The following is a 25,168-nucleotide window of genomic DNA, read 5'->3' on the forward strand; positions in this document are numbered from 1 at the left end:
TTCGCATGCCCCTCTAATCCCTTCCCTCTCAATTTAGGTTTTGCATTTCATGCTAGTTTATAGGGGTTCATTTGCTTGAGAGTCCCCTTAAATATGGGATATAGACGAGTGTGGCTTTTTATAAGCCTTAGCACGCTTGTATTCCCTCTATAAAAGGGCAAATTGAGTCACGATTTAGGTCTCCCCGTACCCAATGTGCATGAATTCCCTAGGCTCATGCATTTTTAAATCCACTCTACCATTTTATACCCTCATCACACTTTCATTTTTCCTCCCATTTTGCACACGAGCACCTTTGTGTTTCTTCACTTGCACACGAACACTTTTATCATCACTTGCACACATGCACTTCATATTATCATTTCACATACCGTACCTTGCCCACTCACGTGCACATTTTCCTTTGCATTTTTATTGTTTATTATTACTTTTTCAAACTCATGTCCTCACATTGCATACATGCATTCCATTCATTTGCATCCCACTCGCATTATTCGTGACTTCTTCAAAGGATCGTTATTGAGCTTCACAATTAATGTGATTGGTACCACTCAACCTTTGAAGAGAAATTTTCCCCAATACCCCTAGGTCTAGGGTTAGCATTCATGTAGTGCATCCAAATGTAATAAATTCTTTGGTTAAAACAAGAAAATCTTTGATTAAATCATGCAACTAGCCTTGGCTAGGTCAAAGGGGTGCCTTGGATTTTATCCTTGCCTTCCCCTTTGTCAAAATGTGACTCCCGAACCTTTTTCTTTGGTTTACGTAGACTAGGAGTCGTTTAAAAAGGGTTTCTCACTACTTTTTCCTATTTTTTTAAAAAAAAATACATTTTTTAGGTGACTTGGTACACCTTAACTCATTACCAAGTGGCGACTCCGTATTTAGTTTTAAAAACCCTTTTTAAACTATAATTTTGGGTCAAATCGTCGCATTCTCAAACCCCCATTTAGACCCATTTTTCTTTTAAATCACAATTCATTTTCCAATCACAAATTGAATCGAAAAATACATTTTAAACCATTTATTCATTTTATCAAAAAATGGGGCGCGACAGTTGGCGACTCCACTGGGGACATTCGAGAGTCCGAGCAAATTTGATTTAATCAACCTTTTTCTTCTTTTAATCTTTTCATATATCACATTTGGGTGTTTAGGATTGCATTTTTTCTTTTATTAGGATTTTTGCATTTCACGCGTATCCAACTACTCCCTCGCTCGTGAATGTATGATTGGTTGATTGGATGTATGTTTACTTACTTACCTCGCGCTCGCATTGCATTTGGGGGGGGGTGTGTGTCACCTTAGAGCCTCACGTTGGTTCTTGATCCCTCCCCTCCAAACGAGCACTAGCATACGTGCATACGCTTTAATTTTTAACCCCTCATTTATTTTTCTTTTAGTGGCTTGTCACGCCACTCCACCCTATTAGGATTTTAGGCGACTCACTTGGACGTGTGACCGTGACACGACGTGTGCGTAGCACGATCCAAGGGGTCACTTAATCTTCCGCTTTAAGCTTTGGGTTAATAGCCTTTAGCTTTTAGTCGAAGATTAAGGATTTTTGATAGATTCACTCAGACATGTGGCCGTGACACGACGTGTGCGTAGCAATGTCTGGGGAATCGTTCGAGCCACCGACAAGGAACCTTGGGAGTGATGACCTTTGGTTTCCAAGTCTGAAGGCTCGGGGACCTATGACCTATCGAGTCTAGATGCATTAGTGAGCCCCAACCTCATGCATCCATTTTAGAATTGCCTAAGGTAGAGTCAACCTTGCCCTAAATTAGGAGACACTATTCACGAGGGGAGGGGTCCAACCCCTTTCTCCTTTTTATTGCTTTACTTCTTTGTGTTGATTTCGTTGCTACAATGTGTTATGTGTATATATCTGGCTGAACTAATTTTTCTTGGTTTTATGACCTCATTGCATTCACAAACCCTAGCAAATAAGAGGTCTGGCATGACCTTCTTTTAGGGCCTACCCGTGTAAACAGGATATTGCACGTTTAAAAGTTTTGGTATATTATGTTCATAAATTAATAATGTCATGCCATTTTAGGCCCACCCTGGCGAACAAAGGGCTCCTTAGGTCAAGTCTCATTTCAAATTGCATGTTTCCCTGCTTTGATAAGAATGACATCATGCATAAGTCTTAGAAAGGGAATGCCACTTAGGGAATCCCACATTAGGGACAAGCCAACCTAAATCCCATGGGTATTTAACCCAATTTTTTGGGATTTGCACGTTTAAATTCCTGTTAACCAGAGAAATGGGACCTGTAGGTAAGGTATCTGACCCCGGTTTTGGTTTCTAGATGGACAATCCTCGCCGAGTGTAACAGATGTTAGTAGTGCCGCCGGAGGTACAAAGATGGCCCACATTACTTTCACCCAATGAGATTAACCAAATAGCCGATCGATTAGGACGCATCGGGGATTTCAAGGACATTAAGTCCGATGGGTATTTGGTAGAGGCTTTGGTGCATCTCTGGGACCCCACTTGTTCTGCTTTTAGACTTGGGAAAAGGGAGATGACCATAACGATTGAGGAAGTTGCCGGATTTCTCAATTTGCCGATCCAAGGAACTGCCGTGATATTTCCGTTAGTATCTAACAAAGATGAATTTTGCCGTTTCACTGGGTTAAAGGAATCAGTACTGCAAGGGGCAGACCAAAATGTAGAGGCGAAGTTCTTATTTGATCGATTCGCATTAAGAGATGGTTTTGAGAGGCATCGAGGGGATTTTTCGTTTACGTCCGAGGAAATATGGGAACGAAAGAGAGTTTGGGTATATGGATTAGTCATGGCTGGAACCTACTTTTTCCCTAGGAAAGACAAAAAGATAGCCTTCAAGTTCACTAAAATCTTGTACGACTTGTTTCTAGGAATAAAAGATAAACAGTGTTCCATTGTTCCAACTATTTTGGCTGACATCTTCATAGCTTGCACTACCTGTCAGAGAGGGGAAAAGTTCTTTTGTGGGTCAAATTTGATTTTACATGTGTGGGGGATGGAGCACTTCATGAGACGACCGTCTATTCCCGAGAGTCTACCAATGGCCGGATATAATTGGGTAATCACACATCACAAGAGGATCAATAGTAGGAGTTCACCGTGTAATGCATCCGAGTTTGTGAACTTTTTAACGAATGTGACCAATCAAAAGGTAAGATGGGTATTGGATTGGACCAATTGTGTCAAGCCTGTCCTTCGCACCAAGGCATCCGAGTTTGTTCCTTTATTGGGTACTCAGGGTATCATGGCATACAATCCAAGAAGGTTCCTCCGACAATTAGGGCGAGTTCAAGATGTGCCGTCTGCAGTTGATCTGACTACATTTGCCATCATTTTCGACAAAGGGATATGTCCGAGAGAAATTCCGATGAAGATTCTTCTTGATGAGGCCTGGGAGACGTTGTCCGACGATGAACGCGTCAAGTACGTTCCAGAACTCAAACAAAGGGGATTGACCACTCCGCAATACGAAGACTGGGTAGGAGGATCCGTTGCGCAAGAAATTCAAGGTGAGCCATCTGAGGAGGTGAAAAAGTTGAAAGTCATTATCGAAGCAAAGGATAAGGAAATTCTGCAGTTAAGTAAGTCTGTCGAAGCATACAAAGGGATGGCCGAGCAAAGCAAGCAATTGTATGAAAAGGAACGAGGAAGGCATCAAGAGCTGAAAAGGAAATGTGCAGAATTATATGACCAAACTGAATGTGTTAGAATTCCATATGCTAGGGAAACAAAGGACTCTGTATTAGATAGGTTCAGAAGTTTTGGTAATCTTGTACGGAATCGTCTTCGTGATATGATGTAAATATTGGCAAGTTTATCAATGAAAATGATTTTTCTTTTGCCCTCATTAGGAATTATTGTCAAAAACAGGTTTGTGTTACGGGTCCCATTTCGAAGGTGTTTCATCATGCTAGGCCTACCCTTGGCACAAAAAGGGCCCCCAAAATAGGACATGCATCCGAATTGTTTGAATAATTACTAACTCATGTCTTTTTTTTATTTCTCTTTAAATTGCAGAAATTCAGTAATCATTGGTTTATCTAAAGAAGTCTTTTGCATTTTTAGGTAAATTTCAAAACAGCTTTTCGGAAAAGCCCCATTATTACGCGATCCCGAAGTAAAGCCCAAAGGAATCGTGTAGACATGAGTACTCAACCAGAATCATCCGATAAGGCCATTGCAACTACCCAGCCGGAAGCTGCAAGTCCTGGGGTTCAGTTGACAGAGTTACTCACAAAATTTGGGGAAATGGCATCGGAAATGGCCGCTCAGAAGAAGTTGATTGATGAGCTCGTTAGTAGTGGAGTGCAACCTGTGCCTGTGCCCACTACACAACCACAATCCGAACCATTTGTTATTCCTCCATTTCAAACTACATTTGAGGGAACTGTAAACCCGCAATATGCTTTTACTCAAAATCCTCCTTTCTACCCTCCTTATGGTCAAGGATTTCAGCCTCAAGGAGATCCAAATATACATCTGAACCCACCAGTTTTTTATCAGACTACCGCGGAGCCCGTTGTGCCGGAGCACACTTTTCAAAATAAGCTAGAAATGGGAGAGTCGTCTGCCCAGATTGATATGAAGTTACTTAAACGCTTGGATCGTTTTGATGAATTTATCCGGAAAAGCCAAGGTTTAAGTAAACAAGGGGTGTTGGATTATGATGATTTGTGCCTGTTTCCGAACGTGCAACTGCCGGTGGGGTTCAAGACTCCTAAATTCAACAAATATGATGGAACAAGCAACCCTAAAACGCACCTGCGTTTGTTTGCTAACAAGTTGGGCAAGCCAGTGGATGACGAGAATTTGCCGTTGAGATTATTTCCAGAAAGCTTAGAAGGGGATGCTCTCGATTGGTATTCCAACCTAAAGCCAGAGGAAGTGAAGACCTGGCTCGATCTGTCCAATGCCTTCATCAGACAATATGAGTATAACTGTGAGCTGGCACCAACCCGAACTACTCTGGAAGGAACGAAGAGGCGACCATCTGAAGATCATAAGACATATGCCAAGAGATGGAGAAAGATAGCTGCGAAAGTGGAGCCTCCGATGACTGAGGATGAAATTATTCGCACATTTATAAAGGCACATGACCCGCCATATTTCGAAGAAATTTTCCGTATGACTGGTTGTTCTTTTGCTGCAATTGTGAATAAACTGGAAGAATTTGATGACTTTGTGAGAGCCGGAAAAATTGTTAACGTCTCTGCTCTGAAATCCCAGTTGGATGCTTTACAAGGTCAAGGAAGCAATGTGAAAAAGCCGCCGTTCAAAAAGAAAGAGGGGGATGCAACCTTTATTTGGAACCAAAACCCTTCACCCAGACCCCGATATCAACACAATCCAACCTACCAACCGCCTTACTCTTATTATTCAAACTCACATCCTGTATATACTACCAACATCCACCCCCCTCGACCTCGCCCAAGCTATCCTAACCCACCTTCAGCCCCTTTTCAAATTTCCCAACCAAATCCACCCCAAAACCGACCTCACCCTCCATATAACCCAAGATTTCCTCCACCAAATAGACCTAGTTACAACCATCCTCAACCTCCTGAACCTTACAACCGATCACCTAGCCGTACATTCACCAATTTAGGCAGGCCTCTGGACCAATTGTATGACCAGTTGAAGGCCGCCGGGAAAATTGGTACAGTACCCCCTCCTACCTACCCATATGGCATGCCCGCGTGGTATAATCCACAAGCTGTCTGCGCTTATCATTCTGGGGCCCCCGGACATGCCACCTTTGATTGCAGGGCGCTTAAGCATAAAATCCAAGATATGGTTGAAGCCGGGGAGATTGTGATCCGAAAAAGGGAGACACAAGGGCCGAACGTAAATAGGAACCCTTTACCGGAACATGCCAATATCATTGGGGTTATTCTGGATGATACGGAGTATGTGGAACCAGTCAGAGAATTGGCAAGGGAAACTGAAGTGTTTGGGGTCACAGACCAACCCTTTGTCATAGAATTGCCACTTGAAGAGGACAAAAAGCCCTTTATTTTGGATCTCACGCCAGCCGAGAGTGAGGCTTTGGAGCCGGTGGTTATTGAATTCCCGCAGCAAGAGCCTGTTTTAAGCATGCAACAAGTGCCATGGAATTATGATGAACCTGACGTACAGATTGGGGAAAAGTCAATTGCTAAAAAGGAAGAAGTGTCAGCAGTCACCAGATCGGGGAAGGTTGCAAGTCCATTTGAAGCTACCATTCCGATTCAAGCAAATAACTCCGAGCCGCCCGTTAAACCAACAATCACCGAGAGAGAAGCCTTGGATTTCCTTAAGAGACTTCAGAGAAGTGAGTACAATGTAGTTGAAAAGCTGAGCAAGTCGCCTGCCCAGATATCCATGTTAGATTTACTCTTTTCTTCAGATAGGCATAGGGACGCGCTGATCGAGGTGTTGACCAAAGCTCAAATCCCTAAGGACATTTCAGTTGATAATTTCTCACATGTGGTTGGGAACGTATTATTCACCAAACAAATCACTTTCTCTGACGAGGAATTGCCGGCGGAAGGCATTGGACATAACAAGGCCCTGTACATAGTTGTGAGGTGCAACGGAAAAATGCTGCCGAAGGTATTGATTGACAATGGATCCGCTCTTAATATCTGTCCCTGGAGCACCTTGGAAAAGCTAGGATTGCAAGACGTCAAGCTGAGGCCTTCAGGGACCATAGTCCGAGGTTTTGATGGAGCGCAAAGAGAGCCAATAGGAGAAATTGATTTAGTAGTTGAAATGGGGCCCGCCCAGTTTCAAATAACCTGCCAAGTCATGCACTTTCCTAGTGTTTACAACGTTTTGCTTGGCAGGCCATGGATTCACAAGTCTGGGGCGGTGCCTTCTTCATTGCATCAATTGCTGAAATTTGTAGTAAATGACAAGCTGATAACTATATTTGCCGAAGAGGATTGCCTTGTAATCACCGATTCCGAGTCCAAAGAAGAGGGTAGCCGAAGCTCCACAGTGACCCCTCATAGCACATCTGATATTGTCTCCGTCAGTTGGATAACAAAGGAGGAGCAAGCTCTATCAAGGGCCAGTGTCATGATGGCTAAGGAGATGATCCGCGGAGGCTATGAATTTGACAAAGGGCTGGGACGAGATCTGCAAGGAATTTTAAAGCCAGTGGAGATTGTGGAGAAAAATGATTCGTTTGGTTTGGGTTTCCGACCAACTGCTAAGGACATTAGAGAGATGAAGGAGCGCAAGAAAGCGGAGAAGGAAGGAAGGCAAAGGGCTCTTGACATTCCACCCCTGCAATATACTTTCCCACGACCAGCCGAGGTGATCATGTCAGAAATCAACCCAGTTGACGAAATTGAAGCAAGTTTGGCCCAATTGTTCGTTGGGGCAACATTTGAAGATAGTGTTCCGAGCGAAGCTGAATTTCCTGACATCCTCGATGGATCAATTCCCAACTGGACAGCCGAGGCTCTGCCCATTCGAAAGGAGTTTCGGTAAACTGAAAGGGGTTTATCATTCATGTGAATTCATGAAAATACTTTTGCATCTGTAAATAGCCAATGAAAACAATTTTACTTTTGACTAACATTTGCACATGTAAATATGGTTAAGTTTTCATTTCCATTTGCTTTCAATCAAAGGCTTTATAGAAAGTGCACAAGTTTTTCTTGTCATGTTGTGTTGTTTATTCGCTTGTTTATATTTATATTGCTTGTTCATTTGTTTGTTGTATGCTTATCTGCTTATTATCCCACATTCGTTAATTCTTTCAGATGGCCAAAAATAAAATTATTTGACCCTTTGGATATCACAATTCTGGAATTCAATAACGGCAATCTCTATATCACTCATGACTTGGAGGTCTGTGAATCCGAACTCCAAAGCGAGAGTGATAATGAGGAGGTATTCGATTCTTTTGCAAAGGACCTTGAACAATATGAGGAAAAACCAAAACCGAACCTGGAAGAAACAGAAAAGGTTAACATTGGCACTGAGGATGAAGTTAAGGAGGTGCAAATTAGTATTCATTTGAGTGAAAGACAGAAAAATGAGATGCTTGAATTCTTGACCATGTTCCAGGATGTATTTGCGTGGTCCTATGATGATATGACTGGCATTTCAACTGACGTGGTAGTGCATAGGTTACCCACAGACCCTTCTTTTCCACCCGTAAAGCAAAAACCCAGAAAATTCAAACCAGATATGAGCCTCAAAATAAAAGAGCAAATTGAAAAACAACTCAAAACCAACATTATCATTGTTTCCCATTACCCAATTTGGCTTTCGAATCCAGTCCCTGTTCCAAAAAAGAATGGAGAGGTGCGAGTTTGCGTTGATTATAGAGACCTTAATAAAGCCAGTCCTAAAGATGATTTCCCTCTACCAAACATTCACATTCTCTTAGACAATACTGCCGGACATGAGATTGAATCCTTTTGCGATTGTTTTGCTGGCTACCACCAAATTTTGATGGCAGAAGAGGATAGGGAGAAAACTGCTTTCATTACCCCTTGGGGTACCTTTTGCTACCGAGTCATGCCTTTCGGTTTAAAGAATGCTGGAGCAACGTATCAGAGGACCATGACAACCCTATTTCATGATATGATCCACCGGGAGATGGAGGTCTATGTGGATGACATCATAATCAAGTCTAAGAGGGCAGAGGACCATTTGGTTGATTTGAAGAAGTTATTCGAAAGATTGCGGAAGTACAATTTGAAGTTAAATCCTGCGAAATGCGCCTTTGGAGCACCTGCGGGTAAGCTGTTGGGATTCATTGTTAGCAAGAAGGGCATAGAAATAGATCCGGCGAAAATCAAAGCAATTCGAGATATGCCAGTGCCGAAAACTCAGAAGGACGTGAAAAGCTTCTTAGGGAAGATCAATTTCATCGGGAGGTTCATCGGCCAATTAACTGCCACATGCGAGCCATTGTTCAAATTATTAAGAAAGAATGTACCGTTGTATTGGAATGAGGAGTGCCAGCAGGCTTTCGACAAGATTAAAGATTATTTGTTGCATCCACCAGTCTTAGTGCCGCCCAAACCAGGCCGACCTTTGATTATGTATTTATCTGTACTCGATGGAGCAGTAGGGTGTGTTCTAGGTCAGCACGATGACTTTGGAAGGAAAGAACAAGCCATTTACTATCTAAGCAAGAAGTTCACGCAGTATGAGGCTAATTATTCATTCATTGAGAAAAGCTGTTGTGCATTGGCCTGGGCATCCCAAAAATTGAGACACTACCTGTTGAGCCATACCATTTATCTTATTTCCCGATCTGATCCTTTGAAGTATCTTTTGGAGAAACCGATGTTAACCGGACGCCTGGCCAAATGGCAGATAATTCTCTCAGAGTTTGATATTGTTTTCACTTCACAAAAGGCGGTCAAGGGGCAAGCTATAGCGGATCATTTGGCGGAAAATCCAAGGGATGATGATTATCAGCCACTTCATACGTATTTCCCTGATGAGAAAGTTTTATTCGTAGGCGCTACAGATGATATAAGTGAACAAAGCCCTGAATGGAGGCTTTTCTTCGATGGAGCTTCGAATTCCCTCGGAGCTGGAATTGGAGCCGTTCTGGTTTCACCCGAAGGGAAGCACTATCCTGCCGCTGCCAAATTGCAATTTGCTTGCACAAACAACATGGCTGAGTATGAAGCTTGCATTTTTGGTCTCAAAATGGCTTTGGAAATGGAAATCAAAGAGTTGATAGCTTTCAGCGATTCAGATTTGCTTGTGCATCAAACCTTGAAACAGTGGATAACCAAAGATTCAAAAATTCTGCCCTACCATTGTAGTCTGCTCACTCTGGCCAAACAATTTCAAAACTTGGAGTTCAGACATCTCCCGCGAGCCCGAAACGCATTTGCTGACGCTTTGGCCACCTTGGCTTCTATGATCCAGTATCCAGATGAGTTGAAGATCGAACCGATCCAGATTCAATTTCAAGACAAGCCTGCCCACTGTTGGGTTGTAGACAAGTCCTCGGACAATATTCCTTGGTATAATGATATTAAGGAATTTCTTAAAACTGGATCTTACCCCCTGCATGCTAGTACCAAAGACAAGAGCTTTCTGCGTAGAATGGCTTCAAAATTTTTCTTGAGTGGAGAAGTGTTGTACAAAAGAACCTCGGATTTGAACCTTTTAAGGTGCATTGATGAAGATGAAGCTCAATATATGATGAAGGAAGTGCATAGTGGCGTTTGTGGACCTCACATGAATGGCCATTTGCTAGCGAAGAAAATCATGAGAACCGGATACTTCTGGCTTACTATGGAGCATGATTGTATAGACTTTGTCCGGAGATGTATAAAATGCCAAATGCACGGTGACATTATACGCGCTCCACCCACTGAGTTGCATAGCATGACCGCCCCGTGGCCTTGTTCAATGTGGGGTATGGACGTGATTGGTACAATCGATCCTCCCGCTTCAAATGGACATCGATTTATATTGGTGGCAATTGAGTACTTTACCAAATGGGTTGAAGCGGAGTCATTCAAACATGTCACGAAGAAGGTAGTGGCCAATTTCCTGAGAGATCACATCATCTGTCGCTTTGGAGTACCCGAAACGCTTATCACGGACAATGCCAAGAATCTGAACAATGACATGGTAGATGGACTATGTGAGCAGTTCAAAATCAAACACCGCAATTCTGCCATTTATAGGCCTCAGATGAATGGAGCTGTAGAAGCCGCAAATAAGAATCTGAAGAAAATTATCCGCAAAATGACAGAAAAGCATCGCGATTGGCATGAAAAGTTGCCTTATGCATTGATGGCGTACCGGACTTCTATTCGGACATCGACTGGGGCAACGCCATATTCACTTATGTATGGGATGGAAGCTGTATTACCAGCTGAGGTTGAAATTCCGTCGCTACGAATCCTTATGGAAGCTAAATTGGAGGAGGCCGATTGGATCAAGCAGCGCCATGAGCAATTGACTTTGATAGATGAGAAGCGATTCAATGCTATCTGTCATGGGCAATGCTATCAAAAACGTGTGGCCCGAGCTTACAACAAAAAAGTCCATCGGCGGGCATTTGAAGAAGGTGATAAGGTACTGAAGCGAATTTTGTCAATGCAAGATGAAGCTAAAGGCAAGTTCGCTCCAAATTGGCAAGGGCCGTTCATTATCCAAAAGGTATTACCTGGCGGAGCTCTTATTTTGGCGGAAATGGATGGACGGGTTTTCCCTCAACCCATCAACTCAGATATGTGCAAAAAGTTTTTCATTTGATCATGCAAATTTTCTTTAGAAATTCATGCAAATGGCGAAATGCAAGTCAGGCCATCTTCTTTTACACTAAAAAACATTTTATCTCTACTTGTCCCCTTTGAGCCATCAGAATTGACAAATCTCGTTTGATAACCCTTGAGAATTGCAAACCCCACACTGGGGCAAATTTGTTTCGAAAAAAAAAAAACCTACACTGGGGCAAATTTAGTTTTCAAAGAAAAATGCAAAAAGTGAGGAAAATACAATGAAAAATGCAAAGAGAGAAAATCTGATCAAACTGGGGCAAATTTTCCTCAGTTTCGGAGTTGTTCTCAAAAGGGTGCAATCTCAAGTTATTTCACCCCTCGTATCAAATCTGCTTTCAAGCCTCAACCTTTCTTGAAAAACACCCCACCTGACCTCATTACAAAAGCCCAAAGTCCTGGTTTTCGTCACTTGCTGCATTTCTATAAGAAAATTTGTTAATCAACTGGCAGGTGATGTCCGTAATGTCTTCGCCTAATTTTACAAGGGAAGTACATTTTACTGATGCCAGAAATCTTTAATTCATGTTTCTGAGTCGATCATGGTCGAGATATTTCATTCTTCTTTAGGTGAAAACCCGAAGGGGCACCTCGAAAGAAAAAGAAAAAGAAAAAGAAAAGAAAAAAAAGGAAAAAGGAAAAGAAAAAAGAAAGAAAAGAAAAAGGAAAAGAGAAAAGAAAAACAACAAAAGGGGTGGGGGCAACCTTGGTGAAAACCCGAAAGGGCGCCAAGGTAGGTTTTCTCAACAGACAAGCTCAAGAAGGAACAGCCGGTGACCTGGTTCATTTGGGGTTTTCCTCATATTTGTGATACTTCTGCCAATATCGGATTCCGAAAAGAAAATATCCAAAGTTTTGAATATGATATTCGTTGGTTAAATTTGTATTTGTTCTTTACAAATATTCTTTTGCAAAATGTATCTTTATAAACCTCTTGGTTATTCTCAAATTATTTGTGTATGAATGCTTATGATTGTCTACATTCTTTTGCATGCTCATCTTTGCCTAACATAGGAAATCATCTTGCATATACATTGATTTTTATATGACTAATTTTCATGCATCATTCTTTCACCATTAAATTCAAATGAATGATAAACCCTGAGGTTTGTGCAAAGATAAGGGATTCAATCATCAGTTATAGTGAGTGACATGCAACAAAGCTGCCACCTAGATTGGGTGAAGTGTTAAATCCGTATTTTATCAGTCTCAGAATTTGAAAGGTTTCAAGTTCGACTAAGGCAGATGCCGCCGAGCCGAAGTAAAAGCATCACAAGACTCATGTTTACACGACTCTCAAGGCAAATCGGATCAAATAATGGTGGCAAGCCTATTATTTCTTCTTTTCTTGCAGGAATGTTGCATTTACAAACAAAAGCAGCCACTCTCTTTTTGGCACCTAAACCGATGTCAGACAAAGCTTCCCAGTAAACAAGGATCGATGTTATTTGCAAGACTCGATCATAAGAAACAGCATCAGCTATCGTTTCAGTCATAGAAATCCAAATTTCCCTCTTGGTACAAAAGTTGAACTATTCTCAGGTAAAAAAAAAAAAAAAAAAAAAAAAACTTAATTCATTGTTTAAACTTCCCCAGTGAAGTTTCGTTTTTAAATTCCTGTTCGGGTCAGTCCCGTTTTAAATTCCTGTTCGGGCCAGTCCCGTTTTAAATTCCTGTTCGGGTCAGTCCCGTTTTAAATTCCTGTTCGGGCCAGTCCCGTTTTAAATTCCTGTTCGGGTCAGTCCCGTTTTAAATTCCTTGTTCGGGTCAGTCCCGTTTTTAAAATTCCTGTCCGTTCAAATCATTTTGCAGCCGAATAACACAGGTAAGTATTTGGTGTCTACTTCTTTGTCTCAAGTTTTTTCAAAACTCAAACAAAGAGGGGCAAACTGTAGACACCAAATTTTTAAATAATTTGTATGTTGCATCTAATTCATGATTTTTGTTTTAGATTGTCTGCATTTTAGTTGTTACCTTTTTTATTTGTCTTTTATTTGCTAATTATTTGTCATATTAATTTTGTTCACGTTTTAACGTTTGTAGGAAATTGATGAAAAATGGAAAATTGTGCTTTGTTGATTTTAGTTTATTTAGTTTCTATCCAATGTTAATTAAATTATTTTTTTTGTTGTTTTTGTTGTTATTATCAGTTTTATTTAATTAATTTAAAAAAAATCAAAAAATCAAAAAATCAAAAATCACAATTCCATTTCTGCCGGATCACATTTCCTTTCCCCTCTAAAACACTCAACCTCCTCCATCCGCGATTCATCTTCATATCAACCACTAAGCACCCAAACTCCACGACACATTTTTCAGTTTCTGCTTTGGACCGAGAGCAGGAGGGAGTGAGAGCTGTAGCCTCGGTTCCATCGACAAGAGTGAGCAAGAGGGAGCCGAGCTTCTTGTTTCTTTTCTTCCTATCCGTAACTTAGAGAGGGAAGAGAGTGACTTGCGACCCATTCTGCCTTCCATTCGTGAGCTGGTGAAGAGCTTGAGACCAAATTTCTTTCATCCAGCCGCAAGCCAGAGCAAGGGAAAGAGAGAGAGATAGCGGTCTGCAATTTCTGGGCTGTTGAAGGGAGAAAAACCATTTCTGCTGCCAGCCGTGTGTGTAAACTCCAGGTTGAGGTAATATATAGACTTGAACTAGTTGATTTTGGGTAGTTGAGGCTGTTGGAGGCATGCATGTGAGGGTTGTATGTTTGGATAAAGGATTAAGTTACCAGAAATTTGATTGAAAAAAAATTGGTACTGTCCGAGAGCTTGAGATGGTAATCTCAGTTTTAATTTGCTAAGTTGTGATGATCTGAGCTTAGTTGTATGATTAGCTAATTAGTAGATGGATGATTAAACTTGTATGGGATTTATTAGCTGTGTTTAAGCCAGAATTTGAAGGGAAAACAAAATCTGCTGCATGCAAGTTGTCCGAAAATTAGCTGAACAGGTTCTGGATTTTTTTTTATGAACGTTGCTGGTGTTTGACTCTGTTTTGGACTAGAATGGATAACAATTCCATTTATTAGGTATGCATGTTGGTTTTGAGTGCATAATCTAGTGATTTAGCCGAGTGAAAACTTGATGATTTGAAGAAAAAGAAATCTGTTATGCATAAGAATTTGGAACTGCCGAGAGCTTAACTTGAATAATGCAGCTTTAATTTTGTTTCCCTGAGGCAATCTGAGCTTATAAATGTGATTAACTAACTTAAGACAAGATGATTAAGCTTTGCATGCAGCTCATTAGCTCGGTTAAGCAAGAAATAAAAATGAACAAAAAAAAAATCTGCTGCATGCAAGATCATCCGAGAATAGCCGAATGAATTTCTGGATTTGTGGATGTTTATAGTTGCTGTCCGAACTTGATCTGAACTAGAAATGATAGTAATTTCATTAAGTAGCCTTGCATGTTAGTTTTGGGTACTTAACACAATGATTTAACCGAGGTAAATTCGGATTTAAGACCAACCAAGTACCTGCTGGAAAATGCATATTCATTTTGCTGCACCAGAAATTTACGGTTGTGTCTTGCTATTTTCTTCCATTGCGGTTCCAAACTTTGCTGTTTTTGTTAGATAGTAATTCCAGCCTTGACCGAAAGTTGTAGTTTGTATGCATGAGAAGCTTAACAGGATTTTGAGCATGGGTTTGTGATTCGAAATGCTTGAGTGCAGCTTCCATGCGAACTGCCTAAGCTCAAAAGATTTGTTTGCTGAAGTTTCAAACCTTTGATGTTTTGCTAATTTTTCTGTTTGAATGAAGTTGCTATTTTTTCTGTTTGTCTGAATAAAGTTGCTAAGTTTTCTGTTTGTTGGGTCTGAATGAAATTGGTTGGTTTGGAAAATTTGATCACGGTTGTGATTAAGAAGCTTGAGCTTGAGAAGAAAGTGCAGCAATCTTCGGTTGCTAGAGTATGTGAAGTAATTGCAGAAACTTGTTTCATGGCTATTGCATAGAACTTGCATGTTTTTTCCTTCTAAGTTTTCTGCCTGCTTGGATGATGGTAATGATGTGGTTTGTTGCTCAGTTCATACACCATATGCATGCCCAAGCCAAAATTCTGGTATTCAGCCTATGTTGATGAGATGATAAGAGAGTTTTTGTTTTCTCTTTTTCTGCATTCTTTTTCCAGAATTTGCGTATTATATCTTTCCAAGTTTCTGGTCATTTGATTGTGATCATCATGTAGTTTGTTACTCAGTAAAGTTGTGATATTGAAATGAGGAATATCTAATCAAAGCTGTGAGTTTGAATCAAAAATCTGGTTTGCATGGTAAAAATGAAAAGAAATGCCGTGGCTGGAATCTGCTGAATGCATGAGCTTCCTTGTGTCTTTGCATCAGTTTTCTTCTATATTTGGGTTTGTTTGAATTCTGAATTTGTGTGTTATGATGTTTAGATTAGCTTTGAATGTTTGGTTGAAAGATTTTTGATCAAAATTAGTGTTGGAAAGTGGAACAAAGTGCAGCAGTTTTGTTTGTTGGGTTTGTTGCAGAATGTTATCTCACGTGAGTTTGCATTCGTTGCATGCATGGATAATTGCTAAAAATTGCTCTTTAACCCCCCAAGTCCCCTCTTGACTCACTATGGCCCAAGTAATTGGAACACTTAATCAATTCGATCCCTCAAGTTTCTCCATGTTCCACAAAAGCCCAAGCATGTTCTAGTTTCTTGCAAATGGGTTTTAGAATAATTGCAATTTGAATTGTTACTTGCCTTTTCCTTTGCCCTTGGACCTTTGAAGTTCCTAAAAGTGTTTGATTAGGTTTGAGTGCTTGGTTAGTGTTCACAATTGAGTCCTTGGTAGCCTCAACTTTGCAACTCGATTGCTCATTTGCTTTCATTTGTTTAGGTGGTGCTTAATGCAAGAATTTAAGAACTTTGTGTTCGAATGAGCTTGTGTTCGCCTATTTTCTTGAATTTTCTGAAATAAATAGGCTTTGGCCTTTTTCTTGCTCTTTGACTTTCAAAGTTTCTAAAATGTTTCAATTGGCTTTGAATGGTTGATTAATGCTTGCAATTGGGTCTTTGGTGGATCCCTTTATTGGAAACTATGTATTATTTGATTTCATTTAAATTGCAATTAGGAGAGTTTTGGTGACTTTGTTATACTTTACTATTTGAGGTACCGTGACCTTTTTATTGTTTTGAAGCCATTTTTCTTTCATTTGGACACCCTTCAAAGGGGGCGGTATAATTTCTTTTATCCCTTTTGTGTCTCCTATGTGATCCAATGTGCTAAGTGAGATTTGCATGTCTACTTTGCTTTCCTAGCTTTTCTTTAATTCCTTTTCTTATGTCATTTACTTTTTGTTTTCATTAAGTTATTCTTTTAATGGGGTATGTGTACACCTCTTGGCTTGTAATAGATAGGGCTGTGGCGAGCAATTTGGTCTATTTTCCCTTTCCCCTTTTGTTTTAGTTAGTGAATGTAATAGGTTCATTAGCTTGGTTGCATGCCTACGTGTTAAGTGTTAATTTGCGTTGTTAGGGCCTTGCATCTAGTCGAGCATGCTAAATGTTATGTGCTATGTGTTCATGAGTGTTTGGCATGTCTACTCGCTTTTCATAGCCATGAATGAATGTGATGGATGAATGTACGTTTCCGCTAGTCCAACGCTAGTCGGAATTCATAGAATGGGCTAGTCCAACGCTGGACCCTTAGGGATTTCCTCTCGTTAGTACATGTTTGCATGTTTCACTTCATTTCATGCGTTTTTCTTAGTTTTATCATTTTGCATGCCCCTCGAACCCCTTTTCCCCCCATTTTAGGATTTTTGCATTTCATGCTAGTTATAGGGTTCATTTGCTTAAGAGTCCCCTTAAATATGGGATATAGACGAGTGTGGCTTTTTCTAAGCCTTAGCACGCTTGTATCCTCTCTATAAAAGGGCAAATTGAGTCACGATTTAGGTCCCCCCCTACCCAATGTGCATGAATTCCCTAGGCTCATGCATTTTTAAATCCACTCTACCATTTTTTACCCTCATCACACTTTCATTTTTTCCTCCCATTTTGCACACGAGCACCTTTGTGTTTCTTCACTTGCACACGAACACTTTTATCATCACTTGCACACATGCACTTCATATTATCATTTCACATACCGTACCTTGCCCACTCACGTGCACATTTTCCTTTACATTTTTATTGTTTATTATTACTTTTTCAAACTCATGTCCTCACATTGCATACATGCATTCCATTCATTTGCATCCCACTCGCATTATTCGTGACTTCTTCAAAGGATCGTTATTGGGCTTCACAATTAATGTGATTGGTACCACTCAACCTTTGAAGAGAAATTTCCCCCAATACCCCTAGGTCTAGGGTTTGCATTCATGTAGTGCATCCAAATGTAATAAATTCTTTGGTTAAAACAAGAAAATCTTTGATTAAATCATGCAACTAGCCTTGGCTAGGTCAAAGGGGTGCCTTGGATTTTATCCTTGCCTTCCCCTTTGTCAAATGTGACTCCCGAACCTTTTTCTTTGGTTTACGTAGACTAGGAGTCGTTTAAAAAGGGTTTCTCACTACTTTTTCCTATTTTTTTAAAAAAAATACATTTTTTAGGTGACTTGGTACACCTTAACTCATTACCAAGTGGCGACTCCGTATTTAGTTTTAAAAACCCTTTTTAAACTATAATTTTGGGTCAAATCGTCGCATTCTCAAACCCCCATTTAGACCCATTTTTCTTTTAAATCACAATTCATTTTCCAATCACAAATTGAATCGAAAAATACATTTTTTAAATCATTTATTCATTTTATCAAAAATGGGGCGCGACACTTGCCGCACTTATAGCAGACTCTATTCTTCTTCTTGTTCTTAGATGTTCTTGCTTCTGGAGACTTTCTTTTAGAACCAGAAAAATTCTGTGAATTCTTCTCATTTAAAGTATTCACTTTAATATCAGATTCTGTTTGCTTCTTTTGAAGATTTCTGGTATCTTCTTCAATACGCAAATGTTTCAAAATCTGATCTATAGTGAATGTTTCATAGTTTGGAGCAACGTTTTCTTATAGTCATTCCAACTGGTTGGAAGTTTTGCTATTATTGCTCCAACTTGCAAAGATTCAGATACCTCTACTTTCAGATCATGTAATTTAGACACAATCACTTGGAGATCATGAATCTGATCCATAAGAGAAGAATTCTCAGTGATACGAAAATCAAAATATTGCATAATCAGAAATTTGTCCGCACCTTGTTTCATCGTATTATACTTGTACTCCAGCACATTCCAGATTTCCTTTGGCGACTTGACTGTAGTATACATATCATACAAGCGATCAGAAAGAGTATTCATGATGTGTTCTCTGCACAGCAACTCGTCCTCTTCGCGTTTCTTGCATTGCACCTTGACTTCATTAGAATCATCATCTTTAGGCACTGGAATTTCAGGAAGTGAACGATCCAGAACATAAGCAATCTTCAAAGCTGTCAGGAAAAACATCATCTTATCCTTCCAACGGGAGTAGTTAGTGCCGTTGAATTTGTCCAACTTGACGAAGTCCTGATTCATCACTTTGAAAGAGGATTCAGAACTTGACTCCATTGTTGAGAATAACACCTTAAGATTGTTGGAAATATAGTAAATAACTAATCTAAACTAGACAAATGCAAAGACTTTGAGGTGTGAAAACACTTTCCTTAAGGTATTATTTGCCTCTGTATTAGATAATTTACCTCTAGAATATAACAAAGTCTAAGAACTATCAATGAAAAAGTGATTTAATTCTATCAAAGTCCTACTATTTTAAAGAATTGAATCACCTATCCAAGACACTATCAAATGATGCAATTCTTATTGAATAGGTATATAGGTAGTTAACCATTTAACAAGTATGTCTGTTAAATGTAACTGTCATTAACCACCTCTAATTAATTATCTAAAATAAATATTTTAGACAATTAATTAATATTCTACCCAAATAGAAAGCCCCAAGGTCCAAGGTGCCCTCTTTCAATGTGGGACAATGAATTTCAACTTTCTCATTACAAACTATTACCAACATCTGAAAATAAGCAAGAGATCCTCATTTGAGTGAAAAAACTAGTTTACATCAGTAAGACAACTACAAATGCTTCCGTTTGTCTTTGGTTCTAGTATTTTTCATTAAAAATTATTATAAGTAGACAGCAGAAAAGCTCATTCCATCTCCTTGAACAAAAATAATAAACTAAGAGGATAAAGCACACGATACAATAGGCAAATGATAAAACGATTAAGAAAATTTTTTAATGAACTAGAGCTACAACGAACATCGTTCACCTTGATAAACAATAGCCAAATGCCAAAACTGTCGACAATGATCTTACAAAATTAACAGCCGTTACTTGACAATTTGACTAGCTTCAGTTGGAAGAACAACTGGACCCAATGCTCTGGAGACAAAGTCAATATTTTCAGGATATTGCAGGTCACATGATTGTTTATTTCATCAAATGACAATTATCTTCCAAGTGAATATCTTAACCTGCAAACTAGTAATGCCCCTGTCCATAGCAGCAATGGTTGAAGATAAGAGGTCAAAACAGAATGTGTGCTACTCTTTTGCCGACTATTATCACTCTTCTGCAAGATCATGGAATTTATAATTAACAATAGCCTGGCACAAATAGAAGAAAGAATATTGTGAAACCGGAAGTAGAGATGAGTACATACGTCAAGAAATATATTTCTGCTTTGCTGCATAAGTGGCCCAAGACCTCATAATGCAAAAATGGCTAAACCAACTGCAGGAAATAACTTATTCACTAAATGACTACCCTGTAAGTTGTTCCATGATCTGCTTGTCAAGTTCAAACAAAAATAGTTTGTCAAGTTTAACAAAAATGAGAAAAAAAGCAGTAAAAGACGTTGGCAAACTAACAACCATTTATAAGTGTAATGACATTTGTCAAACTTTTTTCCAGTATGCAATATCCAACTTTTCAATTTCATCCAAATATACTTTGAACCAAACTGTAACTTATGAATCTTTGAGAACTTCAAAGCAATTTTTTAAAAACACACAACTATCCAGAGACACTAACCGTAAAAAGCAACAGTTCAAGTCAAAAATCAACACAATGGGATATGAGATAAACTAAGTCTAATAGACTGAAAGGAACATTTCTCTATCAATATTTATTCAATATGTTTCAAGAACAATTGTTGGTCACAGCTAACTATAGATCTGGTACCATAGCTAAAAATTTTACAATTGAGCCTGAAGTACTGCTAGCACTACAAACATACAAAGGAAAGGTGAGAATTTGCATCCGACTCTCTTTCTATTTGAATTTTACAAATTTCTTTGCTCTTTTACCGAACGGATGATGCCATATGGATGCAAAGAGTTATAAATTATCAGATAATTTCCTAAATAGATGATAGCATAAGCATGCCCCCAAGAGAAAAAACTAAACTACAACAAGTGCATAAATTTGGACTTTGAGGCAAAATGAAACAAAGCCCGAAACCAACAATTACATTGCTAGTGTTAAGGAGACATTCCTAACAGTAGAAGGAGTAGCCAGGATTTAGTGAAGAGAACACTCGAACTGATGGTATTTGTAAGGGAGAGAGTTAGTCTACCAACATAAACTAGTCAAAAGTTGAGGAGCCCAAGAATTCTGCTTCTACAAGGCAAAAAAGGTTAACTGTTAGGTTTGCTCATGGCACATAAAACTATCTCAATTTCATAATACAAATAAACAAAACCATGCAAGCCACAAAGATAGAATGCTGTACCAAAAATTAATTATAGCAGATCATAACCCCCAAAATTCAAATTGCATATAGCATAGGTTGCAATGAAATATCGAACAAAACCACCCCTCGAGTTATAAAGAATATATCCCCGCGAGAGGGAGGATACTACAAAGCAGAATTAGGGTTATGCCTCTAGTTGTTGGGCATTTATGACTGCCGATTTGATCGCAACAAAGTATTACTTGAAGAATGGAGGGACCAAAGAATTGGTCCTTCTCTCACGTCAACATTTAGTTGACAAGATGGTGGGTTTTGATCTCCCTTGGGAAGAGGATCACTATGGGGGTAGATCGCTCAGCTATGAAAATGCCTTTAAGTTTGTACAAAAACATGGATTGTAGGTACAATCTGTGTATCGTACAGGTTTAGGAAGGACCAAAATAGAGAGATAGTTGGTGTGGCTTCCGCTGTTTTGAGGGTCAAAACATCAAGATATAGAAGTCTTAACCTTGAGGAAGCATATGACATTGTAGGGCAGGAGCCGGTAGCTAGAGTATTGTGTTATGGGAGTGTTTGCGCACAGTGGGAGGGCGAGGTATTCCTGTCCTTTATAATTGTGCATATTTAAATTGTTAATTCAATTTATTATTTTTTTTGTAGGATATTATGAATGTACCCAGTGGGAAACGTAAGGAGAAATTGAGACATTCAAACATTCATCAAACGAATTATCACACTGTCCTTTTGGTAGCATCTGGGAAGTAAGACAGTATCAGATTTTTTGTGCCAAAGGGTTCCTGTAGGTCTAATGGGAGAGAGTTTCAGGGATTTTATCCAATTTCAGTTGCCTTGTTGGCTGGATTTCACCTAATCCATATGAGTGTAATGAAGTTGCAAAAGAAAAGCTGTGAGATTTTGAATTTGTAACTCTAAGTTAGCTTTTGACCTATCATCAGCTTTAATACTTTTTCCACGTGATTAGTATCTGACTGCGAATTCGTAATTCTTGAGTCATTTGTTCTTTATAGCTTTTTCCCAGGTTAGCTTTCTTTCTATGCCTGATCAATCTTACATCTTAAAGTTGGAGAAGGAATAAGAAAATCAAAGGCAAAGGGTATGCAATATGAAGAAATCTTTAAGTTTTTTCCTACTGCAAGCACCACCATATCAAACCAGTTCTAAAGATTCAGTTATAAAGATTCAGTTTGCATGCATCACCATATCACGTACCCTTTCCTTTGCAACTTCATTACACTCGTACGAACTAACGACAACCCAAAATCCGGCCAACAAGCTAATTGAAATTCGATAAAACCCCTGAAACCCCCATTAGGCCCATAGGAACTCTTTGCCACAAAAATCTGACACCATCTTGCTCCCCGGATGCTATCAAAAAGACAATGTGATAATCCATCTATGAAAGTTCGAACGCCTCAATTTCTTTTTACGCGTCCCAGTAGGAATTTTCATAATATCTTACCGAAAAAATTAACTAATGAATTAAGCTAACAATTTAAAAATGTAAAACTAAAACAAATGAATACCTCGCCCTCCCACCATGCAAAAATGCTCCCGTAACACAATACTCCAGCTACCAGCTCTTGCCCTACAATGTCATATGCTTTCTCGAGATTAAAACTTCTATTTTTTGATATTTTGACCTTCGAAACAACGAAAGCTGCACCACCTATCTCCCTATTCTGATTCTTCTTAAACCCGTACGGATACACAGATTGTGATACAATCCGTGTTTCTGTACAAACTAATGTCTTCATAGTTGAGCGATCTACCCCATAGCGATCCTCTTCTCAAGGGAAATTGGAACCCATTAACTTGTCAACTAAATGTTGATGCGAGAGAGGAATCAATTCTTTGGTCACTCTATTCTTCAAGTAATACTTTGCCGCAACCAAATCAACAATCACGAATACCCAACAACTAGAGGCTTAACCCTGGTTCCCAACCCGAGTAATACAATTTGGGAGGTGCCACAAAATGCCATTAACCATCTCAGTCTGATGATCATTTAAAGAATTATTAGAGGGAAAAAAAAAGTAAAAGGAGGAGAGTTAATATGGCCAACTATGTAGATTTTTTTTAAGTTCTCAGTTAATCAATACTATTGATGAGGCTTCCCAACACTAAAATCATTGACCTAGAAAAAGCTAAGAATCTGCCTAGGAGATTAAATGCAGAATATCAAGTTCCAAGAAGGTCAATAACATTATTTTGAGCTAAAAAATAAAAGAAAACTAAAAAATAACTGATGGTCTCAAAATACACCAATAAAACGAAAATGAAGCTTAGTCTTTACTAGTATAAATGCAAGGTGCCGTTTAATCCTCTCTTTTTCCCCTTTCTTCACCTTACACTTCCTTCAATGGATTGCTATAGAAACATTTGTTCTCCAGTTGCACATCAAAATTATTAGAAGTTTCTTTTTAACGGTTAGCATCTTCTTAATCCCAATACACACCAATCCTCAGTAAACCTTCAAATTAAGACATCCTTAAGTTTATTCAAGAATTACGCTTTAGCGAAGCTCAATTTGGCAAGCACAAACTGAAAAAAATTACATTACATTCAAGAATTTACCATTCAATGAATTTAAAAAAGAAAAGAAAAGGTTTCCATGTTGAAGATGGCTTTAACATAACTTGGAACATAGCTTAACATAAAAGGAGATAAACTAATACATCGTAATACTGAATCCAAAAGAAAGCATGGAGGGCGAGTAAGAGGGCCAAATTCATCCAAACTACGTAAATGTCACTTTATAGAATGATATTTACATAATAGTGATACAGATTCCCTTAAAAAAGATAGTGGATAATTGATTTCATTAAAATATCTAACCTCAAAAAATGGTACTGTGAAGTCTGGGAGTGGTGCACAAAAATCCACAGTTCATTTCCTACCACCTCGGGAGCTGGAGGATTTGCGGAACGCTGAAGCATTTTCAAAGATCATAAGATTCTATTGTTATTTGGATGGAAGCCAAAGAAAAACTTCCTCCCATGAGATAAGAAGAGATTATAAGATTTTGGATGGAAGGCAGGAAAACAAATACTATAAGATGAGAGTAGATGATGAACTGTTGGAATGAGAGGGCAGTAAAGCAACGTTAAGATGAGAGTAGATGACGAACTATCGGCATGGAAACCAAAGGTTGTGAATTAAAACATAGATATGTTGGAAAACCATCACAAGATTCGCAATATCTAAGAATCTCTTCTTTGGAAGAAAGCCAAATGGGTAGAGGAAAACTTGCAGAAGAGAATATTTTGACTCAAAAAAGGAAAAAAAAACAAAAAGAGAGAGGAAAAGAAAAGACGGGATTTATAGGAATGGCAACGGGCCCGCCTCCCCCACCCCGTCCCACTTTCTTCGCAGGAGCATTTGCGAGATTAATAAAAATTTGTCATATAATTTGATTGTAGTCAAATTTTAGCAAATAATTAAGTATTAAAATATCAACACATTATCAAATTATTATTCATTATAATTTCATAATTGAAATCACAAAAATAATCAAATAAAAATCATTTGAATACAATCCAACATGATGAAACAAATACAACTAAAGCAATCAAGTTTTCACTTTTGAAATAAATACAATCACTAAGTTATTATTGTATTTTTTTGAGAAAAAAAGTGTTATTGTGTTAAGTTTAATTAGAAATTTAATATAAATGTATTAGTAAATTTAGTATAACTAATTGAATTAAATATTATATATATACATATAAATATATATAAATATAACTATATACATATTTTAAAGGGTGCCCTAGCTCCGTTTCTTAACGGGAGAAAAAATTCCCCCCTCCCTCACCCCGTCCCAACTCCTACCCCATTAGTAGGCCTGTCAACGGGTCGGGTCCGGGTCGAAATTAATAAATTCGGATCCGGACCCGTCATACTGTATTAATTTCGAACCCGACCCAAATACCCGATAGGTCTCCTAATCTCTCTACCAGACCCGCACCTGACGGGTCCCAGATCCGGGTCGGGTCTACCCGAAAAAAGGCCCGTCAAAAACTTGTTATTACTGCAACTTCAGTACCTGAAAATGCAATCTGATTTTTATCACATTTTGCGGACTGCGCAAGCCTTTGCGAAATCAGGGAAGCTAGTTAATTTTCCGAAGAAGCTAGTTAACTTGCCAAAAATTACAAATGAAAGATGTTTTG

The 25,168-nt window shown here is 39.0% G+C and overlaps 1 protein-coding gene across 1 annotated transcript; it reads right to left on the minus strand.

The window, feature by feature from the left end:
- Nucleotides 1-18,257: 18,257 nt before the first annotated feature.
- On the minus strand, nt 18,258-18,833 carry LOC113776786. Its single transcript, XM_027321846.1, has one exon. The coding sequence runs from the start codon at nt 18,831-18,833 to the stop codon at nt 18,258-18,260; it is 576 nt and encodes a 191-aa protein (XP_027177647.1).
- Nucleotides 18,834-25,168: the final 6,335 nt, after the last annotated feature.

The sequence above is a fragment of the Coffea eugenioides genome, chromosome 7 (assembly GCF_003713205.1).
Source record: "Coffea eugenioides isolate CCC68of chromosome 7, Ceug_1.0, whole genome shotgun sequence".
Classification (NCBI taxonomy): Eukaryota; Viridiplantae; Streptophyta; class Magnoliopsida; order Gentianales; family Rubiaceae; genus Coffea; species Coffea eugenioides.